The sequence below is a fragment of the Rhinoderma darwinii genome, chromosome 2 (genome assembly GCF_050947455.1).
Source record: "Rhinoderma darwinii isolate aRhiDar2 chromosome 2, aRhiDar2.hap1, whole genome shotgun sequence".
In the NCBI taxonomy this organism is placed as follows: domain Eukaryota; kingdom Metazoa; phylum Chordata; class Amphibia; order Anura; family Rhinodermatidae; genus Rhinoderma; species Rhinoderma darwinii.
The window spans coordinates 260,418,092-260,430,318 of NC_134688.1; the positions used below are offsets into that span (position 1 = coordinate 260,418,092).

At 41.4% G+C, this 12,227-nt stretch overlaps 1 protein-coding gene across 1 annotated transcript in view; it reads right to left on the bottom strand.

Moving 5' to 3' along the window:
• Nucleotides 1-12,227, bottom strand: part of MYOM3 (myomesin 3) — an 84,237-nt gene that overhangs the window by 53,489 nt on the left and 18,521 nt on the right. The window contains exons 5-8 of the mRNA XM_075851137.1: nucleotides 10,106-10,159; nucleotides 8,675-8,802; nucleotides 8,352-8,535; nucleotides 7,421-7,595 (exon numbers count right to left, since the gene is read on the bottom strand). Coding sequence (XP_075707252.1) covers nucleotides 7,421-7,595; nucleotides 8,352-8,535; nucleotides 8,675-8,802; nucleotides 10,106-10,159 — 541 coding nt within the window. The remainder of the gene's footprint in view (nucleotides 1-7,420; nucleotides 7,596-8,351; nucleotides 8,536-8,674; nucleotides 8,803-10,105; nucleotides 10,160-12,227) is intronic.

A 12,227-nucleotide genomic window follows, 5' to 3' on the forward strand; every position in this document is an offset into this window, starting at 1 on the left:
TCAGTGAATTTCACGCAGCGTGTGTGCGCTGTGTAAAACTCACGACATGTCATATACTTGCCCGTGTTTCGCGCAGCACGCACCCATTGAAGTCATTGGGTGCGTGCAAATCGTGCACGGCACACGGAAGCACTTCCGGGTGACGCGCGTGATTCGCGCTACACAGGGCCGCCATCAGGGGGGTATTAGGGGTACTAGTGTAGGGGGCACGGCCAAATTTAATTGAAAGGGGGGTCCGGCAACTGCCGCGACTTGCCTTTGGTAGAAAAAAACAGGCCCCTGCAATGGGGCCTGTTCTTTTCACCAAAACAATGTCGTGAGCTGCGGGCCCCCCTCTCGTCAAACACCGCCGTGAGCTGCGGGCCCCCCTCTCATCACCGCCGCGAAACACCACTTGCGCGCGCGCGAACGACCGCAAGCTCGCACCCGCGCACGCATGACCGCAAGCGCGCGCCCACGCGCGAACGACCAGGCGCGCCGCCGAGAGGGAGGCGGTGCGCCCGCAACACAAGTCCGATCTATGGGGAAGGACAGCCACACAGGGACAGCGGCGCACAGTTTACTTACCTGCTGGCCCGCCTCCAACTCCGCCTCCTCGTCCGACTCCGCCTCCTCATTGTCCTCCTCGTCCGACTCCGCCTCGTCCTCCTTCTCCAGAGCGTAGCTGCGTAAGGAGAGGGGGAGGAGTCTAGTTGTTGCGCGGCGGCAGGAGTTCTACGATCCCCGGCATTTTCTGGAGCCTGGAAGTCAAGGACGACATCTGGACCGAAGACATCGCCTGAAGAGGACTGGAGTGGGAGCAGCTCTTCTGACATGGTGAGTAAAGTGTCTCAAAGTGCTGTTTATGTATGGCCCTGTTCACACAGAGTATTTTGCAGGCCGAAAAAATCTGCCTCAAAATTCCTTAAAGAATTTTGAGTCAGATTTTGACCTGCCCACACTATCTTGCCGCGTTTTTTGCTGCGTTTTTTGCCCGCTGCGATTGAGGACAGCAGACAAAAAACGCAGCGAAAAATGCATTTTCTGCCTCCCATTGATTTCGATGGGAGGTCAGAGGCGGAACCGCGGCAAGAAAGGACGTGCTGCTTTTCCTTTTTTCCGCGACTGGCTCCCATTGATTTCAGATTAAATCAATGGGAGGCGGTTTTGGAAGTTGTTTGGTGCTGATTCTGACGCAGTGTCCGAGTCAATATCAAGGCCCAAAAACTCTGTGAACTGGGCCTTATTGTTAGGGCTTATTCAGACGAACGTGTAATACATCCGTGCAACGCGCGTGATTTTCACGTGCCTCGCACGGACCTATGTTACTCTATGGGGCCGTGCAGACTGTCAGTGATTTTCACTCTGCTGTGACTGTGATACGCTGCGGATTTTCCACTATAAAATGTGTTGCATAAAATCTGCAGTGTTCATGCCTAGTGTGTTCCTACCCTAAGGCCGGATTTACACGAGCGTGTGCTTTTTGCGTGCGCAAAAACGTGGCGTTTTGCGCATGCAAAAGGTCCATAACAGCTCCGTGTGTCAGCAGCGTATGATGCGCGGCTGCGTGATTTTCGCGCAGCCGCCATCATTATGACACTCTGTTTGTGTGTTTGTAGCACGTGGTGCTTTTCTGTTTTCATTCATAGTTTATACGGCTGCGGAAGTGCTGGGCGTGATTTTCACGCACCCATTGACTTCAATGGGTGCGTGATGCGCGAACAATGCACAAATATAGGACATGTCGTGAGTTTTACGCAGCGGACACACGGACACACGCTGCATGAAACTCACTGACAGTCTGAACGGCCCCATAGACTAACATAGGTCCGTGCGAGGCGCGTGAAAATCACGCGCATTGCACGGACGTATTACACGTTCGTCTGAATAAGCCCTAACAATAAGGCCCAGTTTACAGAGTTTTTGGGCCTTGATATTGACTCGGACACTGCGTCAGAATCAGCACCAAAGAACTTCCAATACCGCCTCCCATTGATTTAATCTGAAATCAATGGGAGCCAGTCACGGCAAAAAGAAAAAGCAGCACGTCCTTTCTTGCCGCGGTTCCGCCTCTGACCTCCCATCGAAATCAATGGGAGGTAGAAAATGCATTTTTCCCTGCGTTTTTTGTCTGCTGTCCTCAATCGCCGCGGACAAAAAACGCAGCAAGATAGTGTGGGCAGGTCAAAATCTGCCTCAAAATTCGGTGCGCGGTTCCAGGCGGTCGCAGGTGGGCATGCGCGGGAGTTTGCGGGTGCGCGCGATCGGTCGCACGGGCGGCAGTGTTTGACGGCCCCCATGACGACCCCCATGCTACCCAGGGCCGCCATCAGGGGGGGTATTATGGGTACTGATGTGAGAGGCCCGGCCAAACCTAATTGAAAGGGGGGCTCGCAGCTCACGACATTCTTTTGGTGAAAAAAACAAGCCCCATTGCAGGGGTTTGTTTTTCTTTTCTACCAAAGGCAAGTCGCGGCAGTTGCCAGGCCCCCCTTTCAATTAGGTTTGGCCGGGCCTCTCACATCAGTACCCATAATACCCCCGCTGATGGCGGCCCTGGGTACCATGATATGGTGCTGGACGGAGTACCGTTAACAGGCGGTGCCACGGTAGGGGGGCCCAGAAAATTTAGCTGTAGGGGGCCCTGAAATTCCTGATGGCGGCCCTGATGTAAGGTATCTAGTTCAAAGATCCAACGCAATTCCTTCTTTTTCAATAGCTTCTGTCTGTCCCCTCCCCTTCTAAGTATCGGGACACAATCTATTACCCTAAATCTCAATTGATTTAACTGGTGATTTTTCTCAATAAAATGCCTCGGTAATGGAAGTTCCATCATTTTCTTCCTGATTGTGCTCTTATGCTTATTAATTCTCAATTTAATAGGCATAGTCGTCTCTCCTATGTAAACTAATGAACAGGGACATGTGATCATATACACAACGAAATCTGAATTACATGTAAACCTATGTCCAATATTGAAGACCTTCCCAGTGTAGGGGTGCTGAAATTTATTCCCCTTCAGAATATTGTTGCAATTGCAACAATTTAAGCACGCAAAATTTCCATTTTTAGGGGGGCAAAGTAACAATTGTGTTTTGCTTTCTATTTCCCACATCTGATTTAACCACTGTATCTCTAATATTCTTAGTCCTCCGATAGGACATAATAGGTGGTGTTCTCAACGTGTCAATCTCATTATGTCCCTTTGACACTATCGGCCAATTTTTACGCAGAATATTGCCTATACGTCCACTCAAATTGCCAAAAGTTGAAATGAACGGTATATGTTCAACTTGTTTGTTCTTGATTTTAGACTCCAAAACATTGTCTAGTCTATCCCTATGTTTCTGCACAAGATTCCTAGGATAACCTCTCCTCTTAAATTTATTACACATCGATGTGTCAACCTAACTTGTTTTTGTGTGGTGTCTGACACAATTCTATCAACTCTTAGCAACGTACGCTAACATCTTTATGTCCACCTTTGAGGAGGAGCATGTCTACACCTCCACATTTATGGGCCACATCCGCTGCTGGTGCAGATTTATTGATGACATTTTTGTCATTTGGGAGGGGGATAGATTGTGTCTAGATCAATTTTTGTTGGAACTTAATGCTCATATTCCAGCTTTATAATTCACTAAGGTTTGTTCTGACCAAGAGTTGCAATTTTTGGATACATTGGTACAATTGAAAGATGGAGTATTCTCCACAGATTTAGTTGTGAAACTCACAGACAGAAATAATCTCCTCTTATATAGCAGTAACCATCCTAGACACATGATAGAGTCTTTGCCATGGAGTCAACTGCTAAGAGTTGATAGAATTGTGTCAGACACCACACAAAAACAAGTTAGGTTGACACAGATGTGTAATAAATTTAAGAGGAGAGGTTATCCTAGGAATCTTGTGCAGAAACATAGGGATAGACTAGACAATGTTTTGGAGTCTAAAATCAAGAACAAACAAGTTGAACGTATACCGTTCATTTCAACTTTTGGCAATTTGAGTGGACGTATAGGCAATATTCTGCGTAAGAATTGGCCGATAGTGTCGAAGGGACATAATGAGATTGACACGTTGAGAACACCACCTATTATGTCCTATCGGAGGACTAAGAATATTAGAGATACATTGGTTAAATCAGATGTGGGAAGTAGAAAGCAAAACACACAATTGTTACTTTGCCCCCCTAAAAATGGAAATTTTCCGTGCTTAAATTGTTGCAATTGCAACAATATTCTGAAGGGGAATAAATTTCAGCACCCCTACACTGGGAAGGTCTTCAATATTGGACATAGGTTTACATGTAATTCAGATTTCGTTGTGTATATGATCACATGTCCCTGTTCATTAATTTACATAGGAGAGACGACTATGCCTATTAAATTGAGAATTAATAAGCATAAGAGCACAATCAGGAAGAAAATGATGGAACTTCCATTACCGAGGCATTTTATTGAGAAAAATCACCAGTTAAATCAATTGAGATTTAGGGTAATAGATTGTGTCCCGATACTTAGAAGGGGAGGGGACAGACAGAAGCTATTGAAAAAGAAGGAATTGCGTTGGATCTTTGAACTAGATACCTTACATCCCAAAGGTTTGAATCTAGAGTATAAGATAATACCTGGACTCTGAGATCCCATTGCTGTTTTTAACATTTTTTATTAACAATGTACACATGATGGGTGATTTTTTTGATACATTTCATTGCATCTATTTTCATCTTCCTGTTTTTTTAATGTCTTTTTTATATATCTTTTGCAGTTAAAGAATGTTCTTTATGGAGGTCCATTCGCCAAACACCAGCGGATATGCGACCAGGATGAGGATCATAATTGTTCCTCTCATTTTTCCATCTATTGCGAGTGTTTTTTGCATTTATTATTGAGATCATAGGGATCTTAATGGGGAGGTCACAAGTGACGATCGATAATCAATTTATAGTCTTGTGTTTATTTTGCGGTATAATTGTCTGATGCATATCATCGGACAGATATTACGAGCATTCCCTTAAATATTTTTGATCACTTCAGTGATCTAATTCATGTAGGCGATTTAACACAGTAGATTATTTGAAGATCTTATCACTTTGTGATCCATATTATTAGTTAGAGGCAGATATAACCTGCCCTTTCTCCCTTTTTTCATTGATTCTTCGGACACCTAGTCACATGTAACTTATCGTCACTTAGTGATGGCGTCCTTGACGACTGAATTGATTTCATCCTAAATTGTTTATATATATATATATATATATATATATATAGTTGCAATTACACCATGTGGATCGATGGATTCTCGCCATAAGAGGCGTGATCGAAAATATTATCTCGTCTATAGTCACTCGATTATGATATTCTTCTTGGTTAAATGCTTGTTTTCATTGTGCCGCAGAGATACACTGATTGCGGAGCATGCGCAGTAGCGTCCTAGGATCGTAACTGGAACCTGGAGTGTGGTGAACTTCCCTCCTTCGTTTTCCACTATAAGAACAACGATTGATGTATTGATATTAATGATGGATTGAAGATGTATTGTATGTTGTACTTTTACACTTTTGGACTATTATATAACAAGTTGAAGATTGTCATTAAGACTAATATATGCTTCACCCGGGAGACCGGGTTCACGATTCTCACTGGCTGAAACGGACCATGTGATTACTTGTATTCACCTATTTAAGACAATGTTTTTACACATAATGTTAGGCTTGACAAAGACCCCTCACTCACTATGGGTCGAAACGTTGCCTGTCTATTGTGGATGTCTTGACAATAAAACCACTTTGAAGATTTGGAGACGTGTGCTGTTGTCCTACTATTTCTTTTGGAATTGACATCATGCCGGAGTGGGTTTGCCTGGCTTGACAGCGTGCACCGCACCAGATTCGGGACTTGTGCTGCTTCAAAAATCCTTTTTTTTAATATCCTGTAGATATGTCATAAATGTCTCTCATGGAAAAATCCCTTGAGATTGATGGAAGTCCCAGCATTCGGAACCACACTATTCGGTAAGTTATGGCTTATTGTAGCAAAAAGTTATGATTTACAATGATGAACATAAAAGGTTAACATAAATATTCAAGCTTGGACAGGACAATTTTAACACCATTTTAACCAAAAATATTTGAAATATAACAATTTATGACTCCTTTTTAATTATTATAACTGTAGCTATTGATTATTACAGATTATGTTGTTATAATAAATTACCGATCAAGCACGGCTGATCTATTGTTATTTTGCTAATATTTAACCCCTTCACACACCTTCACGCACCACGACGTCATAACACGTCCTGGTGCGAAGGGTGATGTATGGAGCGGGCTAATGGCGTGGTCCCTATTCCTGGCCATTTAACCACTTAAATACTGTGGTCAATGGTAACCGCAGCATCCGAGGTGTTAAAAAGAGGAGAGAGGCCCCTCCGACAGCTAATCGGCCGCCCGCAACGTGATCGCAGCGTGCCGATGGTTTTATGGCAGCCCAGGGGCCTAATGAAGGCCCCCAGGTCCGCCTTCACTCTGTCTCTGGTAAGGCTTAACAGAAGATTGTAAAAATTACAATATACTGCAATAAATTGTTATTGCAGTATATTAACGCTACAAGTTTTTAGTAGTAAAAAAATAAAAATGATATATAAATTATATATTAAATTATTATATTACATTATATATATAAATTATTTATATATTAAACTGTATATATATATATATATATATATATATATATATATATTAAAAGTTAAAAAAACAACTTTTCCCATTTTTCCTCGAAGGAATGCAAAATAAATAAAAGAAGCTATTACTGCGTCAGTAAAAGTCAGAACTATTACAATATAAAATTATGTAACTCGCACGGTGAACGAGGTAAAAAAAATGTAAACGCCAAAATCGCTGTTTTTTGGTCACCTTAGCTCTCAAAAAAATGTAATAAAAAGTGATTAAAAAGTACCATATTGGGCTGCAGAATAAAGTTAAATTGTCGTTTTTACCGCATGGTGAAAGCCGTAAAAATAAAACCTAAAAAACAGGAGTCACAGTTTTTTCCAATTTCAACGTTTTTTTTTCCAGTTTCCCAATACATTATTTGGTACTTTAAATTGTGTGAATTGAAACTACAACTCCTCCCACAAAAAATAAGCCATCACACCACTACATTAACAGAAGAATAAAAAAAGTTATGGCTCCTGGAAGGCGGGGAGTGAAAAATGAAGAAGAAAAAGCAAAAAATAGCTCAGTCCTGAAAGGGTTAAAGTGAACTGTTAGCATATTGTCATTGTCACCGTCAGGTTGATAGACCTCTAATTAGGGCATTTGTAAAGCTGGCCATACACATAAAATAAAAGTTCAACCATCGGTGATAATCATTTTCTTACATTTTATGGAGGTATGACACTCAGAAAACAGTCCCCAGACTATATAGGACTCATTTACCTTGTACATTGCAGTGGCTTGTTGTTTACAGGTCGCCAATCATCCTCTCCTACCTCTCGATTGTACAAGTAATAACCAAGGATCTCTGGCTCATGTTCAACTTTCTCCCACTGTACTACTGCAGATGTCTTTGTGTCTCGGAGAGCTGAAATATGTCCAGGTGCAGGAGGAACCACTGTGGGGTGAAGCCATTTAGAAATGTAATGAAGAATGAGCTATGTATTAATCTGATTTTCCAAGATTTTTAAATTAATAATTGATGTTGAAATACCCTCATTCTCTATAAGATTAATGTAAAAAACTTAAAAACGAATTAAAGTTTGACGCCAATTAGTGCATTGGATTTGTGAGTTCTGCTAACAATGCCATATAAATAATTTTTCCATTTTATCAATGGATATTTGGGTTATGTTCACACTAGCCTCTGTTTATACACAGTAATTGTATTCTATTGTATTAAAATTGTATCTCTGGTTATCACAGTGTGTCAGGAGTGTGTCAATCATGAAGAGGTCCCCCTACGAGGAATAGCGAGGATGTATTTTGCTATGATAGGAACAATTTTTACAGGACTAATTGTTTCCACTGTTGCAGAATATCTCTATCTATAAATTCAGAGTACAGACAATGAGTATTGAAATATGGGACTATAGGTCTGATTGTAGGCCAGGTGGCAAAGGATAAATATAATATAATAATACCATTAATATTAATAATATATACCATTGTATTATTCTATATGTAAGAATACCAGGGGGCTACAAGGTGGATTGGGAGTCACTTGTGGCTCCTAAATCTCTTTCATGTGTCTCTTGACTACCCAACCACATACCAAATAGTTCTCCAGACTCTTGACACTCTAGCTTTTACTCTGGTCCTGACAAATGTTTAAATAGTGAATTTATGTAGAAAGAAAAAAAGAAGCAGTCACCTAATGTAGCTTTAAGAGAAATTGAGGAACTTGGCTCAGATGGATCACTGACTCCATGTTTATTTGCAGCTTGTATCCGGAAACAGTAGGATTTGTCTTTATCTAGATCCAACGTAGAAAATCGTGGAGAATGGAGGGTTGTATCCAAGTTAATTCTCTCCCATCCTTTGCTTCCTTCAATGCACTTGACAGCAATATAATAATAGTACATCAATGCAAATAATGGATAAAAACATACATTTTCCAGTGACAATAGGAGCACCAAACATCTACTATATATCACCTGTCGTGGAAATTTTATAAATTAATGTTGAAATGCGTACCTTTTCTATATAGTATTTAACAGGCTCCTTGCCACATGGATCAGGTTCATCCCATGAAAGCACAATATAGTCTTCAGTGATCTCTGAGGCATGAACATTTTTTGGTGCTGCGGGCACTTTGACATCTTCTATTTTAATTAGGAGAGAATAAAGCACAGAAAATAGTCATAGCAGAGGGGATCATGTTATTTTCTTAAAGAGGATCTGTCACTTGCCCAAAAAACTGCAGTTGACATCTCAGTTAGATTGCAGGCACCTCACAGGTTTTGATGCTTTTTAATTTTTTCTTCTAGCCCACACCGTTTCTGAGATATCGGGGCCATTACTTCTGGTGTCTCATATGCAAATGACTGTCCTTTGACTGTCAAGTGTGCGGTTACCCATTATCGAGTGACATGTGCTACCCGTACACTTGACAGTCAAAGGCTTTATTTGCATATCGGGCACCAAAACTAACTACACCGATATCTCAGCAATGGTGTGGGCTAGAGGAAAAGAATATAAAGTGTCAGAACCTGTGAGGTGCCTGCAATCTAACTGAGATGTCAGCTGCCGTTTTTTGGACAGGTGACAGGTTCACTTTAATACATGAGTGCAGAACGATGTAATTGATCACTGTAAATTCTGGAAAAATAAAATAGATAAACAAAGGAACCCCATAATTAATAGACAGAAAAAAAAGTCCCCAATATTACCTAAGGTGTGCTGCTTTTTTTTAGTGGTCTTCATTGGCTTTTACACATATATATTTATTGTAGCAGTGCAGCTACTGGACAGGGCAGAAACTCAGGTTTTAAGCAACCAGGGAGCATGTACAGCAGAGAGGGTTTTCTCTGCTGTTGCTTGGGTGTAAAGCCTGGAATAGGGCCTGGTTTGCTGGAGTGTGAAGGAGAAGGGCGTCTTCCACTCCATACAGACAGTCCGTGTCTTGGGCTTCCACTCCATACAGACAGTCCATGTCTTGGGCTATCTGATGAGCTTAGTTAGGCATCACCTGAGACGGCTCTTTAATTCAGGGGTGTGCAGTTCACACAGGGCTCTCAGTCTGGGGAAGACAGGCATGCTAGCCTGTGAGAGTCACCACCGTGTGAGGTAAAACTGTGAAGGTTTTGAGGTGCTGGGCACAAGGCTCTGCGTCTCATAGTGAGGGACACTGAATGTGTTAGTTAGAGGCTGGACGGCCTAGGGTTTATTTTGTATGTTCATTGTTGTAACACTGATTGCTGTGGTGAAGACAATAAAGCTAGCTGCGGCTTGTTTAAACCTTTTATTCAAGGAGTTGGAGTGAACTTTCTATGTGTGCCAACCATCTCACCCGGGAGATGGCGATCCTGTGAGCTAAGTGGTCCCCAGGTTGTCACAGTATATATATATATATATATATATATATATATATAAATTATAACAAGTCTTATTTATGTACATACTTACCTTCAAGATCATCTTTATTGACTGTAATTGCCCTTGCTTCATCGTATGGAATTACTGAATATACAAAACGAAATAAAAAAGAAAAACTAATAGTATAACCAATGAAACTTTTTTTAATATATATTTTCCCAGTGAGTAGATACATCTTTTTTATGCTCATTCCCTTTGAGGCAGATAAGACAAGACAGAACTTTGTTTCTTGCTTACCTAGCTTTTGTAATCGACACCACTAGTCTAAGTAGACAATTTATTTACTTATATCTCTAGTTCACTCCTGTAATAAACACTATTCAGCCATAACATTAAAACCAAGTGAAGTGAATAACCTTGATTATCTTGTTACAATGTTGCCTGTGAAGGGATGTGATATATCAAGCAGCAAGTGAACAGTCAGTTCTTGAATTTGATGTGTTGGAAACAGGAAAAATGGCCGTGTGTGGATCTGAGTGACTAACAACTGCTAAAATGTAATGGCTAGATGACTGGGTCAGAGCATCCCCAAAATGGCAGGTATTGTTGTTTGTTCCCAGTACACAGTGGTTAGTACTTAGCTCAAGTGGTCCAAGGAAGGACAACCGGTGAAACGATGACAGGGTCACAAGATTTGCCATTTTGGAAATGCTCTGACCCAGTCATCTAGCCATTAGGGTATGTGCACACGATGAGAGGCTTTTACGTCTGAAAAGACAGACTGTTTTCAGGAGAAAACAGCTGCCTCGTTTCAGACGTAAATGCTGCTCCTCGTATTATGCGAGGCGTCTTTGACGCCTGTAATCTTGAGCTGCTCTTCATTGACTTCAATGAATAACGGCTCAAATTACGTTGCAAAGAAGTGTCCTGCACTTCTTTGCCGAGGCAGTCAATTTACGCGTCGTGGTTTGACAGCTGTCAAACGACGACGCGTAAATGACAGGTCGTCTGCACAGTACGTTGGCAAACCCATTCAAATGAATGGGCAGATGTTTGCCGACGTATTGTAGCCCTATTTTCAGACGTAAAACGAGGCATAATACGCCTCGTTTACGTCTGAAAATAGGTCGTGTGAACCCAGCCTTACAGTTCGGCTCTTGTCATAGTCACTCAGATCCTTATACTTTTCCAATTTTTCCTGCTTCTATCACATCAATTTCATGAATTGACATTTTGCTGCCTAATGTCTCCCACCTTTTGACAGGTGCCATTGTGACAAAAAAATAAATTTTTTATTCAATTCACCTGTCACAGTTTTTTCCCAACTTGAAATTTTATTAGTTTTTCATTGCACCAATAAGTTTTAACAAACTATTCCAGTGGAATAATGAAATACAAAATCTCCAATAGTCATAATCGTCCACAGAGGCATAAAATGCTAGGATATAAATACAGAGAAACCAGTTACTAAGTATCTCCTGTGAATTCCAGGACCACAGTACAAAAAAAGATAGAAAAAAAGTAAAACCCGAACAATGAATAACAAGGGTAGGAAGAGAAAGGGACAGGGAAAAAAGAGCATAAGGGAAGGAAAAAAGGGAAAATGGAGGGGTAAAGCGGAGTGGGTAGATGTCAGCTAATTATCCTAGTACGTCCAAAAAAATAGATATAGGCTATCATACTATCAATACTGGGATTTATAGATATATAATGTTTTAGGTATGTTAAACCGGACTTCTTATATAGCGTCCTATAAAAATTAGAAAATGTCAAAGGATTCCCAATGACTACAGCTTTTGGTTGGCAGATTACTCAGAGGCACAGAGTTGTTGAAATCCATTGTAGCTCACATTGAGCTTTACCGGAAAACCCCAACGATATTTAATCTGTTAGGGTATGTTCACACGGCTTATTTACGGACGTAATTCGGGCGTTTTACGCGTGGAATTACGCCCAAAAATAAGGCTTGAAAGCGTTGACAAACATCTGCCCATTGAAAGCAATGGGTTTTACGTTGGTCTGTTCCCACGAGGCGTATATTTATGCGTGGCTGTCAAAAGACGGCGCGTAAATAGACGCCCGCGTCAAAGAAGTGCCTTGTCACTTCTTCAGATGTAAATGGAGCCGTTTTCCATTGACTCCATTGAAAAGCAGCTCCATTTACGTCCGTAATGGACGCAGCAAAATAGCGCGTCAACATGCCATGATGGCT